The following is a 16,566-nucleotide window of genomic DNA, read 5'->3' on the forward strand; positions in this document are numbered from 1 at the left end:
AGTGCTCGCGGCGGCGGCGACGGCGGCGGGAGGTTCGGTTGTCGCCCGTTGGCCGCGCGGCGCCGCGCTCGGCGGCCGCCATTGCAGGTTAGGCCGCGGGAGGGGGGAACGGGAGGCTTCGGGGAACGAGGCTTGAGCCGGGGATGTGGGGGGCGAAGGAGCGGGGGAGCTAGGGAGCTGGGGCCGGGCGGGGCGCGAGGCTCCGGGAGAAGAATGGCGAGCCGAGGGGCGGGGGAGGGGCGGGTGGGGGAGGGGCGCGCCGAGCCGCGCAGAGGTGAGTGTGGGGGGAACCACAGCCCCCCCCACACCGTGGGAGGACCGGGGAAACCGGGGGTGGGGGATGGGGGCGGGGTGTGGAGGCGGAAGGCGGAGGGAAGGGAGGGAGCGAGCGGGGCGGAGCGGGAGAAGAGCGGAAAGGGTGGCCGAGCGCGGGCGGAGGACGCAGAAGGGGCGGCGCGGGCCGGATCCTCGAGGTATGTGCGGGAAGGGCTCTAGTCCGGGAGGCTTGCGGGAGCGAAGGGGAAATGGCACCCAGAAAGTAGCGGGAATAGAGAGGAGGGGGACGAGGTGGGTGGGATGGGGGTGGCAGTCATAGGACGGAGAGGTTTGCTCCGTGGGGCATTTGAAATCGTGGGGGTGGGGAGACCACTGGGAGAGATCGTTTGGATGGTGGTTGGAGAGTGATTCTGTCGTGGATGGAAGAGAGGCTGGGGGTGGTGGTGGGTGGAGTGGGGTCCTGGAGGTGCGGAGTACTTCGGGACCGGGAAGAGTTTGGCTAATGTGAATGGTTGAGGATATTATTAAAAAAAAAAAAAGAATCTTTGGGGGTAGGGGGTGAATTATCTCGATGACTGCTCTGGTGGGGTGTGTGGAAGAGAGTAAGGTTAAAGAATGGCGGCGGAGTGTGTTGGGGGGGGGATAGTTTACTGGGAGGTAGGGGTTGAGGTTAAACATCTTGGCAAGGGATTCCAGCAAGTGCGGGGGTAGTTGGGGGTGGGAGTGGAGGAAAGGGGAGGAAAGCCACTGAGTTCCAGAAGGTGGGCGGGGCTAGGAATAGGAAATGTTTGTAGCTCCAGATGGAGTGGGGGGCAGGGGAAGATGGAATAAAAGGGAGGAGAATCCAGCGTGGGGGTGTATCTCAATAGGACTGAAAAGGGAGCTGGCTGGGGAGAGATAGGGTGCATTGGCAGGAGGAGGAGGAGGAGGAAAGATTGAGACGGAGTTGCAGAGTAGCAGAAGATGGAGAAAACTGGAGTAACTCAGACGACTGAAGCCATCTTTTCTACTCCTACAAATACCTGTAATTGATTCCCTCCAACATGGGGATCGTAAAATGTGGTGGGAAAGTACCACGTGTATGCATAGTATCTACACACATTTTTGAACACAGTCCTCACTAATGAAACGTTTGGAAGCATTCATTTCTACCTATCCTCCATAGCCCCTTTTTGTAGGGTAGCAAGTGTCTCATTTAAAAATAAGATTTTAGACTTAGAAACAAGCCTGCCAAGAGATAAGATCCCCTTGAAAACTAAGGCCATCCCCTTCAGTCACAAAAACAACAGTAACACTTGTAATAAAGGTAATCTGTATTAAGTTTTAAGTCAGTTTTTCATTTGGCGGAAAGGAACATAGAGAAGTAGTCTCATTCAGAGAAATGACCTTCCAGAGCTTAGTCCCTGAGGCAGTTTAGTGAACCCTGACTACAGTGTTTGAATTGCTCTTCAATTACATAAAGCTAATTTTAATCTGCCTACTGCTTTTATAGAATGTTTTAGTCCATTATTAAAAGTTATTACATAGCCTAGTGGTAGGATATGCTACTAGACATATACTAGTTCCTTTGGTAATCAATAGTTTGACCCTAAAGACCTTGGGGTCAGTGTGCTGAATGCTCTACATGCATTACCTCATTTATACAATCTTTTTCATGCTCACGTTATTGATAGAAAAACCTAGGTTAAATTACCCTCAATCAGCAAGGTAGATAGTTGCATAGAACTCAGGTTGATGTAGTGAGACTCATATCCCTAAACAAAATACCCTGGGACCAAACAAAAGCTCAATAAATGCTATTGGCCTGGCAATTTGCAAATGTATTTTGTGTCATGTTTTCAATGTTTAAAATGTACTAAACTTTTGAACATAAATGTTTTTTACACTTTAAAATGGTTAAAGTAATATCCTGATTTTAAAAATAGATTAAAGATTAGCAAACTAAAGCCTGATGCCCTTAAGAAAAATGGCAGGGCATAAGCTCCTGGGTTCAAGCCCCACCATAAGAAAAGAAAAAAAACTGATGAGAAATTTTCTAATGAAAATTCATAAAACATTTAGCTCTTAAAATTTTTTTTATTCATTTGTAGTTAGCTTAAATCATTGAGTCAAAGTCTTTCATTTTAGTAGCCTTTAGTTAGATACATCTGGTCCTTCTACATGCTAATTTGATAAGTTACCATTATGAGAATCATTTATAAAGCTGGTTTTTAAAACATAGCAAGCTCAAGGCAGAGTTTTGTCAAAAATTAAACCAACCCATGGCAAAGGGTTCCCATTCTCTGCTTCTTTATCTTAGCCCTAAGGAGCAGAGGTTTGGGGTGAAGTTTTGAATCCTGAATGTAGCATTGAGTTAATTTCTGGAGGTTTAAAAAAACAAAATGAATATCCTGGATTGAGTGAGATGAAAATAAGCTTGTTTCACCATCTATCTCACAGACTCTAGATACTTTGGTTGCAAATTACAAGATTACTTATTTGCTGTTTTGTAAGATTAGAGAACTAGGCTAATTGTAAAGCAGTAGAATCTCATACAGAAGTACAGTATGCAACAGGGCTGAATGAGAGAAATACTGGAAGAGGGACTATTTTAGGATTATTGGGGTCCACAAATGGCTGTACTACTTGCTGTGTAACCAATCTTTGTCTTCTTTCTTGAAGCTTGTTTTCCCATCTGTGAAAAGGAAAACATTAGCTATCTGAGAAATGGAGCTCCTTTTTTGTATTGATAATCCTCTGCCTGGACTGCTTAAGTCAGTGGGGTGGTACTTGGTTGAATTCTTTATAATTAATAGTTACTTTAGATATAGAAACTAAATGACAAGGCATACCCAGATTGGTCTGGATTTTATAGTTCTCATTATGGGTTTAGGGTGATTGAATTCTATTTGCTTACTTTCCAAAAAAAAAGTCTTGAGCCTGGTACCAGTGGCTTACCCCTGTAATGAGGCTGAGATCTTTGGATCAAGATTGAAAGTCAAGGGCTGGGAACATGGCCTAGTGGCAAGAGTGCTTGACTTGTATACATGAAGCCCTGAGTTCGATTCCCCAGCACCACATATATAGAAAACGGCCAGAAGTGGCACTGTGGCTCAAGTGGCAGAGTGCTAGCCTTGAGCAAAGAGAAGCCAGGGTCAGTGCTCAGGCCCTGAGTCCAAGGCCCAGGACTGGCAAAAAAAGAAAAAAGATTCAAAGTCAACCCATGCAGGAAAGTCCATGAGACTCTTACCTCCAATTATTCACCAGAAAAGTAGGAAGCGGAACTGTGGTTCAGCTAGCCTTGAGCAAAAGCAGCTTAGGGACAGCACCCAGGCCCAGTTCAAGGTCAAGGACCTTGGGGCAGTGTTTCAAACATTATTGGAAGTTAAACTAAAATGTATGGAGCTGTAACCATGCCAGCCAGTATCTGCACACGCAATGCCAGCCAGCTACTGTCTCATAGTAGCCCATGTGGGGCAGGGACCAGTGCTAAGGATTTTTTTTTTTTTTTTGCCAGTCCTGGGGCTTGGACTCCGGGCCTGAGCACTGTCCCTGGCTGCTTTTTGCTCAAGGATAGCACTCTGCCACTTGAGCCACAGCGCCACCTCTGACCTTTTCTGCATATGTGGTGCTGGGGAATTGAACCCAGGGCTTCATGTATACAAGGCAAGCACTCTTGCCACTAGCCCATATTCCCAGCCCTGGAGTGTTGTTTTTAAGTCATCTAGCTAATACAGAATGTATCTATAGTTTTGTTTTTGTGTGTGCTTTGTTTTTGTTTGGCCAGTCCTGGGGCTTGAACTCAGCCCCAGGCACTGTCCCTGAGCTCCTTTTGTTCAATGCTGGTGCTTACCACTTGAGCCACACAGTACCACTTCTGGGTTTTTCTTTTATATGGTACTGAGGAATTGAACCCAGAGCTTCATGAATGCTAGGCAAGCAGTCTATCACTAAGTCACATCCCCAGCCCCTGTTTTTAGGTGGGTTTTTTTTTTTTTTTTTCTCTTCCTTCCCTTCTAGTCCTGGGGCCTGGACTCAAGGCCTGAGTACTGTCCCAGGCTTCTTTATGTGGTGCTGAGGGAATCAAACCCAGGGCTTCATGCATGCTAGGCAAGCACTCTACTGCTAAGCCACATTTCCAGCCCTGTTTTTAGTGGGTTTTTTTTTTACTCCAGAAAAACTGAGATGAAACTTTTCCCCCCTCTTAGGAGATTGGTGTCATGGGGCATAATTTACTTCAGGGGAAAGAGATTAATTTTTTCTACATCTTTATCTTTCCAGGGCCGCACTCTAGTTGTGACCTAGGAGACTAATACCATTTTGAAATATAATGAATTTGAACAATTCTTTTGAAAAGGTACATCACAGAGTTTCTCCTCTGTTCTACAGTTGCATTATCAACCTGGAATTGTTTGTAGCCAGAGACATGTTAGTTGGGCATAGCCAAATTTGGGATTGAACTGGCTTTCCAAGAGGCTTTCCTTGGGGAACTCCTTTCATGATTTGATATATAGTACATTCTTTAATCTGTGCCTTCAAAGTGTACAGCTGCAGTTTCTAAACAAGCCAGGTCTTAGACAAAACAACTAGAGATTGTTTCATTTGTCTTTTTTATAGTGTTACTATCATGAGGAGAGAATGAAGACTTGGAAAAATCTGTTACCTAGGGAACTTTAATTGTACTGTCTTTGTCATTTGTTTTTACCTGCAGGTTTTGATTTGTTACAGGTTAAACATTCCTTACCCACAGTGCTGTGACAAAAAGTGTCTCAGGTTTTGGAGTTTCTCAGATTTTAGGATACTTGCATAGATTTAACACAAAATCATCCCTAAGCCAGAAACCTGATATGCTTTGAAGCTTCAAACCTTGCAGAATTGACACTGGACAAGTTGGGGATTTTGGAGCATTTCAAACTTTGAGTTTAGGAATATTCATCTATATTTTGCTCCTCCAGCTCTGTTTTTGTTTTCTGCCTGCTTTTGGGGGCAGATGAATGACAGTGCATATTCTTGTATCATTGTAACTGCACACTGACATCCTGCTAGTCACCAAAGAGATGTTCTTGATGTTTCTTATTGTTACGCACACCCTTGTGTACACAACTTACAGGCATGTAGCTTGAGGCCTTCATTTGTATGTTTACTTGGAAGCACCCCTGTAGACACTTTTTACTGATAGGGTGCCACAATGGAATGATGAGACTATAGACCACAGGTTATGTGTTCATTAAAGCCCCAGGGATTGATATGCAGATGCCACTGTGTACTTAGGCCATTGTTCTGAATTCCTATAACAAGAGCTGTTCAGAAAGTGGAGAATGCACTGAAAATATTTCTGCATCCACTTCTAAACAGTCCACACACACATTTCCATATCAAACCTGTGGCCAAAGCATGTACACATTGATTCTGGTTTTATCTTTTTCTGTTCTGAGCATCCTAGAATAGCTTTAACTATGTAAACACCTTGTTACTCCACTTAAACCACACACGTGGAGGAGGATGAACTGTGTCATCAGTCATTAAATGATTTGCGAGCTGGGTGCTGGTGGCTCAGGCCTGGAATCTTGGCTACTTAGGAGGCTTGAGACTTGAGGATAGAGGTTTGAAGCTAGCCTAGGCAGGAGTCTGGGAAAACTCTTATTTAATAAATAAACTACTCAGAAAAGGCCACAGGTGGCGCTGTGACTCAAGTGAAAGAGTGCTAGCCCTGAGCAAAAATAAAAGTCTCAAGGACAATGTCCAGACCCTGAATTTAAACCCCAGGACCAGCACAACCTTTTTTTTTTTTTTTTTTTTTTTTTTTTTTTTTTGGCCAGTCGTGGGCCTGACTCAGGGCCTGAGCACTGTCCCTGGCTTCTTCCCGCTCAAGGCTAGCACTCTGCCACTTGAGCCACAGCGCCGCTTCTGGCCGTTTTCTGTATATGTGGTGCTGGGGAATCGAACCTAGGGCCTCGTGTATCCGAGGCAGGCACTCTTGCCACTAGGCTATATCCCCAGCCCTAGCACAAACTTTAAGAACCCCTTCTCAATCTGCATTAGTGGGCTGTTTAATTTGTATCTAACATGTACTTACCAAACTATAGTCAAAGGTAGTGCTTGTCTTACCTTCTAAAAAATTGGCTCTTAATAGAATTTAGTCTTTTTTGTATGTGTGTTGGTCTTGGGGCTGAACTCAGGGACTGGGCCCTGACCCTGAGCTTCTTTTGCTCAAGACTAATCTTTCCCACTTGAGCCACAGCACCACTTCTGCCTTTTTCTGGGTAGTTTACTGGAGATAAGAGTCTCATAGACTTCTGACTGGGCTGGGTTTGAACCACAATTCTCAGACCTCAACCTCCTGAGTTTCTAGGTTATGGGCTACCAGCACCCAGCTTAGAACTTAGTCTTTAAAATAGTTTTGCATGTGTTATAAATTATCACAATATTTTAGTGAGTACTAATTTAGATGTTATCCCTGGAATTTTTAAGTGATTTGTATGTGATGGACACAATAGAATTTCACATCTATAGTTTCATATCTGTAGTGTAGAGCCTGCACTTACACCATTTCATTTTGAATTGTTATCCTTTGCCTTCAAGAAACCTTAGAGTAGCATACACCTGTAATCTGAGCAGTAGAAGGCTGAGGGGAGGGGAGGAGTTTCAGGCCAGCCTAGGCTAAATAAGACTGTCTCTCAAAAGAAAAGTAACTTGAAGAAGAGGATTTTTAAAGGTATCTTGGGTTCTGTTTAATCATATTCTTTGGTGTAGTGTCCTTTGTCAGGTGCTGCTACAGAAGGTCTGGTTTATTTAAAGGTGTCATGTTAGTACCCTTTTGCCATTCTAAGCAGCACTTGAATGTGCATATTTACTGCCAAATGCCTTGATTCCTTTTCATTCTCATTGGCACTTGGTCTTATCTCTTGGAAAGGCAACATTGGGTGGTAAGTCTGAATAGAAAGGTGTTCCTATCTTGGCTCTAATGCACACTAGCTGTGGGGGGGTGCGCGTGCTTCATACAAGTAATTGGTGTATGTTTCATTAACTTGAGCTATAAAATAAGGATCATTATAATTGTCATAGTAAATGAATGAATACCACTCAGCTACAAAATAAGGATAGTTATAATTGTCATAGTAAATGAATGAGTACCACCTACATAAGTGCACAGCATCTAGACTATACTAAAAATCCAAAACAGAAGTACAGTGTATTATAACCAACTTCATGTTCCCAATGTACATGGTATTCTGAAAATGAGATACTTCCATGCTCTAAGGCAGAGTATTTTTCCCTGAAGATCCAAAATGAAGATAAACATACCGGTAATGAAACCTGCTTAGCAAGACATGGTGGTAACACTTGCACTTGTTAGTTGGAGGAGGTACACACTGGCACTTGTTAGGTAGAGGAGGATTGTGAATTCAAGAGCAACTTGGGCTATTTGGGCTATTTAACAAGCCCCTGAAGAAAAAAGGAAGAAAGGAGTCCCTGAAAAGGAAGGAAAGGGAAAAAAAATGTTAAGAATCTTAAGCGTTAAGTGCAAAGTTTGAATATAATAGTAAAACCTGTTGACTTTCTACAATATAGTTAATTTAAGCCTTCCACTAGATCTACACATACATTTGGAAGACTTAGCCAGAAGCTGTTTTTTTAGTTCCCCACCTCCTCATTCCCCTCTGAGTCTCCTTCCCATAAACACAAATGCAAGTGAAGCCACTTATACTCAGGCAAAAATGTCTAAAACATTTTTAAGAGTAGCACAAATTTACCACCAGGTGGTGGTGTTGTACAAGATAAAAGTCATCTATACTCATTGGAACATTTTTATATCCAAATGAAAGGTGGTTTGCAGCATTTATTGAGTCAACATCAGAAATGAGCTTACCAGTTCACTATAGTTGTCAGAATTTTCCAGTTCTCTTGGCTGTTTTTAACTAGTGGCCCTTTGGAGCTAAAAACAGTATAATCAATTGGTAGACGTGAAATTTATTTCAAGAGAACATCACGTTTGGCAATACCTTACCTTGAAAATAAACAGTGTAAGACAAACTAACCTTGAGAAAGACATATTAGCTTAGTGATCAAGAATGATACCTGCGGGCTGGGGATATAGCCTAGTGGCAAGAGTGCCTGCCTCGGATACACGAGGCCCTAGGTTCGATTCCCCAGCACCACATATACAAAAAAAAACGGCCAGAAGCGGCGCTGTGGCTCAAGTGGCAGAGTGCTAGCCTTGAGCGGGAAGAAGCCAGGGACGGTGCTCGGGCCCTGAGTCCAAGGCCCAGGACTGGCCAAAAAAAAAAAAAGAATGATACCTGCAGTGATATCCCGGTTTGTGTTCTGTCTCTTTAGTACATATATCTTACTGAATTGCACCAAGTATGTGCAGAATGTTTAAAGAGAAAACCTTTAAGGGGAACAGAGTAACATGCCTAAGTGTTTACAAAGGAGTCTACCATATGGGCTGGGAATATGGCCTAGTGGCCAGAGTGCTTGCCTCATATACATGAAGCCCTGGGTTCCATTCCTCAGTAGCACATATATACAAAAAGGCCAGAAGTGGCGCTGTGGCTCAGGTGGCAGAGTGCTAGCCTTGAGCAAAAAAGAAGCCAGGGACAGTGCTCAGGCCCTGAGTCCAAGCCCCAGGACTGGCAAAAAAAAAAAAAAAAAAGAGCCTACCATACAAGTGATAGTGGCTGTCGTTTTGTTATGGACAGTTTTCTCTAAATATTTTTTTCCTTTTTTTTTTTTTTGTAGTTTATTCTCAGTTGCTTTTTAAAGAAGAAAAGCTCATGGTGCAGATTGTTATTTCCAGGTGAGTACATTTTTGAGATTTTATTTTGCTTGAATGATTAGGGCAATTAGGTTTTTACATTTTTCTAGGAAAATTGGGGACATCAGCAGCATAACTATTTGCATTGGAATCTCTAGTTAACTGCTTAGCACTGCTCAGTTTTCCCAAGAGCTTATGCTCAACAAAGGGTTCCTTTGGGCCTTTAAAAGTGGTGTAGGACACTACTCATCCTTCACCCCTCAAAAATATTGTAACCGCCAGCCCTTTGCTTGCAGTGCGGGGGCTGGAGGCCTGGCAGAATGGGTGCTGATGGAGCTACAGGGGGAGATCGAGGCTCGCTACAGCACTGGATTAGCTGGAAACCTCCTGGGAGACCTACATTACACCACTGAGGTGAGGGGCTTTTCCTTCCCTGCCTAATGCCTCAGGAAAGCAAGCCACACCAAGGTGGTGCTCCCAGGACCCAGAGTGAGGACTGTCCTCAGGTTTGTTATTCAAAGTCTAGCTAATCTGCAGAGCTACCTGCTTGCTCTCCTTCAGCCTCTACAGAAGCAGGGGAGTTTAGCTTTGGAAAGGTCACATTTCTGGAAGTATAAATTTGTTGACATGGGGCTAAGAAAGAAAAAAACCCAAAACAGTAAAAGGGTGGGTTGTCCATTGTGACTGCCTAGCAGTGGCTATCGCAGAACGAGAGTTGAAGGTGCTGCATTGTCTGCTGAGAGCAGCTCTGAAAGGCACCTGAGTGAAACGGCCTTGTCCTGCATCTCAGGCATCTTCTTGTTTTGCCCAAGGGAGTTCCTGTGCTGATCGTGGGGCACCATATCCTGTATGGGAAAATTGTCCACCTGGAGAAGCCTTTTGCGGTCCTTGTCAAACAAGCTACTGAGGAGCAAGACTGTAGTGAGCCTCGCCACGAGTCTGGCACCCAGTACCTGGTGACCGCGCTCATCAAAAACAAGATCCTTTTCAAAACTCGTCCTAAGCCTATTATCACCAACGTACCCAAGAAAGTATGAAAGAACCCCGGATTTTCCCTAGAGAGCGGCCAACCCCTTGGACTCGTGCTCCACTGCCACCCCGAGGACGGTTTGACGGGTCCCTGGGACCGCAGGGGGGCCCTGTTCTCAATACTGGCCACCCGCTTGGTGCGAACTCAGATCCTTTCCTTATGGCAGCCGGTTCTCTTGGTGGGAATCTGGCCCCATTTCCAAGGAACCCATCTCCTTTTCCAGCTTCATCGGGGTCCTTGGCTTCAAATCCAGCACCTTTTCCCGCCGGTGCTCGTGACCCAAGCATGGCTTCTTTTCCAAGAGGGATGAATCCTACTGGCACAGGTGCAGCTTTCCCAAGGCCAGGTGGTCTCCTGGGCTCTGGACCAGGACCAGCTCTAAACCCTAGAACAGGAGCTTTTCCAGGCCCAGGGCCTATGTCTAACCCCAGGTTAGGAGGTCTCCCAGGACCTATGTCTAATCCAAGGGCAGGTGGTCTGCTGGGTGTCAGTCCTGATCCCAGAGGTGGTCCCATGGGCCCTGGATCTGGACCTGGACCCGGCCCCGGGCCCAACCTGCGAGCAGGAATCTTGTCTTCTGGGAATGGTCCTCCCAACCCGAGGCCAGCTGGCCTGGGCCCTGGACCAAATACCAATCTGCGATCAGGCTTTTTAGGCTCAAACCCTGCCCCTAGGTCAGGGATGTTTCCAGGCCCAGGCCTTGGGCCAAACCCACGAGCAAGTGGCTTGGGTCCAGGTCTTGGGCCCAATCCCAGGGCCAGTAGCATGGGCCCTGGCCCAAATTTAGACAACAGAGCTGGCGGCCTCTTGGGCACAGGCTCTAATCTTAACTTAAGAATGGCTGGACCTCAAGGCCTAGATCTTGCCCCCATTCTAAGAGCAGCAGGTCTTTTGGGAACAAATTCAGCTGCTTTCTCGCAGGCTTCTGGAAACATGGGTACAAACCCATCCTCCATGGCAAGAATACCTGGCCCCATGGGCCCAAACACGGGTCCTAGTTCTCGAGGGATTGGCCTACCAGGGCCAAATCCATCTCCTATGTCCAGGGCTTCGGGCCCTATGGGCCCTAACTCGGCTCACTTCTCAAGGCCAGGTGGTCCCATGGGGGTAAATGCCAATCCCTTTCCACGGGGGACAGGTTCAGGAGGATTGAACCCTACTGCCTTCTCTCAGTCTTCAGGCACAATGGCTTCAAACCCAGGTAACTTCCCAAGGTCTGCTGGCCTCCAAGGTTCAAGCCCAGCCATGTTCCCAAGAGCTTCTGGGCCACTGGGCCCCAGCCCAGGCAACTTTCCAAGGGCCGCTGGCCTCCAGGGTCCAAGTGCAGCTGCCTTCCCAAGGTCTACTGGCCCATTAGGCCCTGGCCAGGTTGCTTTCCCCAGGTCAGCTGGGCACCTTGGCTCCTCAGCAGGCCCTGCAGGTCTCAACACAGCTCCTTTTGCAAGGCCCACTGGAGCCCTGGGTCTAAACCCAGCTTCCTTTCCAAGGATGAATGGCCCTGCCGCCAAGAGTTTGGTTCCATTTCCTAGAATGGGGGGTCTGCCTGGCACAAACCCAGCCGCTTTCCCCAGGCCTGGGGGTCCAATGGCTGCAATGTACCCAAATGGAATGTTACCCCCTTAAACACCACTGTCCCACTAGGACTACCTTGTTTGCCAGGCACTGTGGTTCTTGGCGGTAAAAGGGTAGATACGGAGCTACTGTCTGAAGAACATAGCTGGGGCTCAAGTTCAAGTGAGCCATCTTTTTTTCTCTGCTTTTTTCTTGGCTGAAAGTGAAATGTTCCTGTGGACATGGACTACAACAGCTGGGGGTGAACCCGGCCTCGAGAGGATTTGCGGCCTTCCAGAAGCCTGCCGTACTTTTGTGCCACAGCTTTCTGCCCCTTGTTTCTTACTAGCTTCTTGAGTTCTTGTGGACTGTTCCTCAGGGATACATTGGCCTGTAGATCCCAATTCGTATGTATTTCTCTACTCTCCGCTGAAGAATCTGCTTGCTGCTCTAGAGATGGTGTGTTGGTAACATACCATGCTTTAGTAGCTGGGACCTGGGCATCTTCTACTGCCAGATGTTTCCCTGGGGACTTGAATACAGAGCGGCAAGGTGAACCACCATTGCACAGATCCACCGAATGAACTTGGGTTTCGCTGACTGCCAGCGGCCTCTTCCTACTGAGATTTAGAGGGGCTCCTCTGCTCATCCAGCTCCCTTTCCACTGGTACTCCTAATCAAAGAACCTCAAAATTTAACCTAGTGGGGGTGGGGAGGGGGGAGGGGTGAAGGGGCAAAATCACTGTGCTTTGTTCAGCCTCGTGAAGGACGGTTGGTGTTTTTCCTGCATTGTATCTTTTCTTACTGTTTCTTTAATAAATGGGATGTGAGGGCTGCTGTTGTCCCTCTGTTTTGTTTTATATAGGGAGGAAAGTTTACCCCCTGCTTTTCATAATTTCCATTTGGCTGCAGACCTGCATTACAATCTATTAACTCAGGTGCTTGGATTTGCACCCAGGAAGGAACAAGCTTTGGTTTTTAGCCTTGGGTCACTCACTTGCCAGTTAGTACCAACACTGCCTCACCTCTATAACAAGATTAGCCATTGTGGGTCAGAGCCACTGTTTTTCTTTGCCAGTCCTGGAGCTTGAACGCAGGGCCTGAGCACTGTCCCTGAGCTCCTTTTGCTCAAGGCTGGTATTCTACCACCTTGAGCCACAGCACCGCTTCCTGCTTTTTCTGTTCATGTATTGAGGAATCGAACCCAGGGCTTTATGCATGTCAGGCAAGCACTACCACTAAGCCACATTCCCAGCCCCTTAATCCTACTTTTGAGATCCACTAAGCTTTCTGTCTCCACTCTTTGAAGCCAGAACAAATAGCTGACTTTACCAAGAACAAAGTAGAAGTAGCTGAGAGATAGCAGCTGTTAGGATTTGGATCTAGACTGTCCCTCAAAGGCTCATGTGCTGGAAGCTCTGTCCCTAGTGTGGCGAACAGACAGGAACTGGGTGTCCTAACCTCATCAGTGGACAAGGAGCATCATCAGTAGCTCCATAGCTTAATAGACTCATTGGGAAGTGGTAGAGTCTTACTGAAGTAAGACCTCATTGAAATCATTGATGGCATGGCCTTGTCCATGGGCTTTGTCCCCAGCTTCCTCTCGATCTCTTCCAGTCCCAGTGGCTACAGGGTGAGTAGCTTTTCTCCATCCCATGCTTCCCTCCATGACACTGCCTCACCACGTGCCTAGAAACGAACCAAATGACCAAGGATTGAAAGGGGATGAACCAAATGACCAAGGATTGAAAGGGGATAATAGTAAAACCAGAATAAACCTTGCCTCCTTATAGATAGGTATTTTGTAACAGCAATGGAAAGCTAGCACACCAGCATTATATAAGAATCTTTATTTTGACAAATAAGTGAGTATTATAAAATTTTTGACCTGAAAAGTTAAAAAAAAAATCACACAAAAACAGGCTTAGAGAAGCAGTAGAGGACCAAAGTAGCTGCTCTTGGTTGCCAGCAACAAAGAGGACAGCTGCCTTGTGACCCTAGAAGTGTTTGCATTTGGGTGACAGGCTCCAGGCTGACCTAGCACCATGGGGTTGTCAACAGAGCACCAAAAAAGGAGAAAGGCAGCCAGGACTACAGAAGCTCAAAAAACACAAGTACCAGAGTGGCACAGAGTAGGATGGAAGCAGAGCCAAAGGTGTTGGAGAGCACAGAGCAGACAGAAGCCCGGAGCCCACCTGTGGGACAGCTAGGTGGCCCAGGGCACTGAGCTGGTAACTTGAGGGCACAATGCTATGAGGCCAATACCAGCTTCAAGACTACCACAGAGTGTCCATGCACACAGCATCAGGTAGACCAACTCTCAACAAAGTTGGAGTGAAGCCCTTGGAGTACAGTGTTGAAAGAAGCAGATACAGAGCTTGCTACACGACTCAAGTCGTCAAAGTTTTGGTCTTGCACCAAAGGAACTCTGAAGTGGGCAGCTGCTAAGGCTAAGTTCTGCTACACCAAAAGTTTGAGAAGATGAAGGCAGTGAAAGGAGTGAGTCCTGTATCTTGGATCAAAAGGAGCCAGCCACGGCCAAAGCAGGACTTGACAGAGGAGAGCACCAAGCTGGTGGGGGAGTTTGGCAAAGCAAGAGCCTCACTGTTAAGCACTGTTAAGCATGCTGTTGATTCCTTCCCAAAAGGGAGATTGATCCTCACTTATTTTTTTGTTTTTGTTTGGGGAGGGGCGGGGAGTGGTCATGGGGCTTGAACTCAGGGCCTGGGCATTGTCCCTGAACCTTTTTGCTCAAAGCTAGCACTCTACCACTTGAGCTACAACTCCACTTCCAGTTTTCTAGAGGTTAAGTGGAGATGAGTCTCATGAACATTCCTGCCCAGGCTGGCTTTGAACTATGATCCTTAGATCTCAACCTCCTGAGTAGTTAGTTGATGAGGAAGGGATGTAAAAGAATGTGGAGCTGCAGAAACAGGTGCCTGGTCTGCCCTACACAGAGGGCAAGTATGGATGGCTTGGCAACCGCAAAATCCTCACTTTCCCAGCTGAGTCCCGTGATGAGCCAGAAGTGGGTGGACTTCCAGTTGGACCAGGGCAGCATGGCCAAAGGCCTGCAGGAATGTGAGCCAGAGGAGATTCCGGCTGAGCTACACTAGCAGGCTCAGTCCTTGAGCTCGGTAAGGCCAGGGCTTACTTCTGAGAACCTCACACCCAAAGACTTGGTGAACTCTCAAAAGACCAAGAAGAGGGAGCACAGAAATGGAAGGAAAATGAACTACATGACTTGTGGGCAGGAAGACAGGAGGGAGAAACTGGAGCAAAAGAGAGGAAGGGGTGACATTGTCCAATGCACTCATTACCTGACTTTTAAAATGGTAACCCCTCTGAACAACACTTTAATGTTAAAGTTCCTGTTAGAATTTCAAGGTGGATGTCTTGCTGCCTTTTGAGGATCAATCTCAAGATGAGGACTTGGGCTACAGACTACTGGGTAGGGTTCATGCCAAGTGCCAAAACAGAAGGGAGGCTGGAGGCTAAGAAAAGAACCTGTATCTGGGCCCCACCCCACCTGACTCCTGTGTGAGGAACATGGACATTAGCAAGCAATGGGTGGACAGTAAAGATGAACAAAGCTTGAGCTGTGGAAGCAGCTGAACAAACGGTGCAGGAAGGCAGCATCTGAGGCTGACAGCAGGTATAAGACAGCATCCAGAAGGTGGTAGGTAAGGATGAAGAGGGGGGAGCCTCTCCAATGAGGCTGGGAGGAGAAAGACCTAATCAAAAGGAGGCCATTGTGTTCACCACCTCTGAGCTCTGCCACATCTTGAGGGAAGAGTCTCAACCTACAAGCTGGCTGGCAACTAGGAGGAGGTGGAAGAGCACCCAGCCAAAGGGGGTCTGTGGGACTGGAAAAACATAGCTGGAACATGGTCAGTCTAGATGACTTCTCTTCCTCCACTACCACCATCCTGAACAAAGAGCCTCTTGTGAATCAAAGGCTGGTCATGCCAGGAGCTGGTGGCTCATGCCAGTAATTTTAGCTACTCAAGAGGCTGAGATCTGAGAATCCAGGTTCAAAGCCAGTCTGGGGACAGAAAGTTCTATGAAACTAATTTCCAATCAACCACCTAAGAAACAGAAGTGGAGCTATGGCTCAAAGTGGTAGAGCACTAGCTATGCGCAAAAAAGCTCAGGTATAGTGTCCAGGCCCTGAGATCAAGCCCTACAACTGACCAAAAAGGAAACAAAATTTTTTTAAAAAGCTGGCTACAGCTCTGCTTCTATGTCAGAACAAAGGGCTGGCTAGAAGTCAGTGTGGCGCGTTGGTTGGGTAAAGCTCTCACAAGGCCCGCCCTCAGCCACATACTGGGTCAAGGGCAAGATGATCATCTAAGTACAGATGGCAGGAGGAGTATTGTGACTTCACCAGGACTTCAAGAAAGATAGCTACAAGCCCCATGCTAAGATAAAGAATGTGGACAAAAACAAGTCAAAATCTCCCCCCACCCCTGGCCAACCTTTCCAGCACTTGTGCCACGCTGCCACAGCAAGGGCTCTGGCGGAACACAGTGAAGAAACTGGACAAACAGGTGCTTCTGAAGACCCAGAGACAAGCCCCCGGACACTCGCCATCAACCAAAGAAGATTCGATTGTGATCAGCAAGAGCACGAGCGCAAGTACCACCAAGTGAAGCCGCTTCCCCAGCTTTACTGTGAAATACAGTTCCCTCATGTAGAAAAAAGCAAAACAACAGATGAAAATAAATATGCTTCCAGGTTATTATAGAAATACAAAAGAGGTTAAAATCCTCAAAGAAAAACCAGAATGAATCCCATTGTATAAAGGCTCTTCCCTTGGGAGAAACACAGAAAGAGCTGAAGACCCAGTTTGGTTTCGCTGCTGAAAATTGTACAAAATAACTTAGAAAAACCAGTCGAGGTCAAATGTTGTGAACTTGCTACCTGTCTTTTTTTTTTTTTTTTTAAATCTGAGGAAAGTCGATGACAACAG

General features: G+C 46.5%; 2 protein-coding genes across 3 annotated transcripts; both read left to right on the forward strand.

The window, feature by feature from the left end:
- Nucleotides 1–20: 20 nt before the first annotated feature.
- Nucleotides 21–10,050, forward strand: Chtf8 (chromosome transmission fidelity factor 8). Of its 2 annotated transcripts, none has more exons than XM_048355244.1 (4): nucleotides 21–87; nucleotides 8,998–9,055; nucleotides 9,310–9,427; nucleotides 9,826–10,050. In XM_048355244.1, the coding sequence occupies exons 2-4, from the start codon at nucleotides 9,033–9,035 to the stop codon at nucleotides 10,048–10,050; spliced, it is 366 nt and encodes a 121-aa protein (XP_048211201.1). In that variant the 5' UTR covers nucleotides 21–87; nucleotides 8,998–9,032. The 2 variants fall into 2 exon arrangements, with proteins under 2 accessions (XP_048211201.1, XP_048211200.1); XM_048355243.1 differs by lacking the exon at nucleotides 21–87 and adding an exon at nucleotides 4,537–4,612.
- Nucleotides 10,047–12,431, forward strand: Derpc (DERPC proline and glycine rich nuclear protein). Its single transcript, XM_048355237.1, has one exon. The coding sequence runs from the start codon at nucleotides 10,047–10,049 to the stop codon at nucleotides 11,664–11,666; it is 1,620 nt and encodes a 539-aa protein (XP_048211194.1). The 3' UTR covers nucleotides 11,667–12,431.
- The last annotated feature ends 4,135 nt before the right edge of the window (nucleotides 12,432–16,566 follow it).

The sequence above is a fragment of the Perognathus longimembris genome, chromosome 10, assembly GCF_023159225.1.
Source record: "Perognathus longimembris pacificus isolate PPM17 chromosome 10, ASM2315922v1, whole genome shotgun sequence".
Taxonomy (NCBI): domain Eukaryota; kingdom Metazoa; phylum Chordata; class Mammalia; order Rodentia; family Heteromyidae; genus Perognathus; species Perognathus longimembris.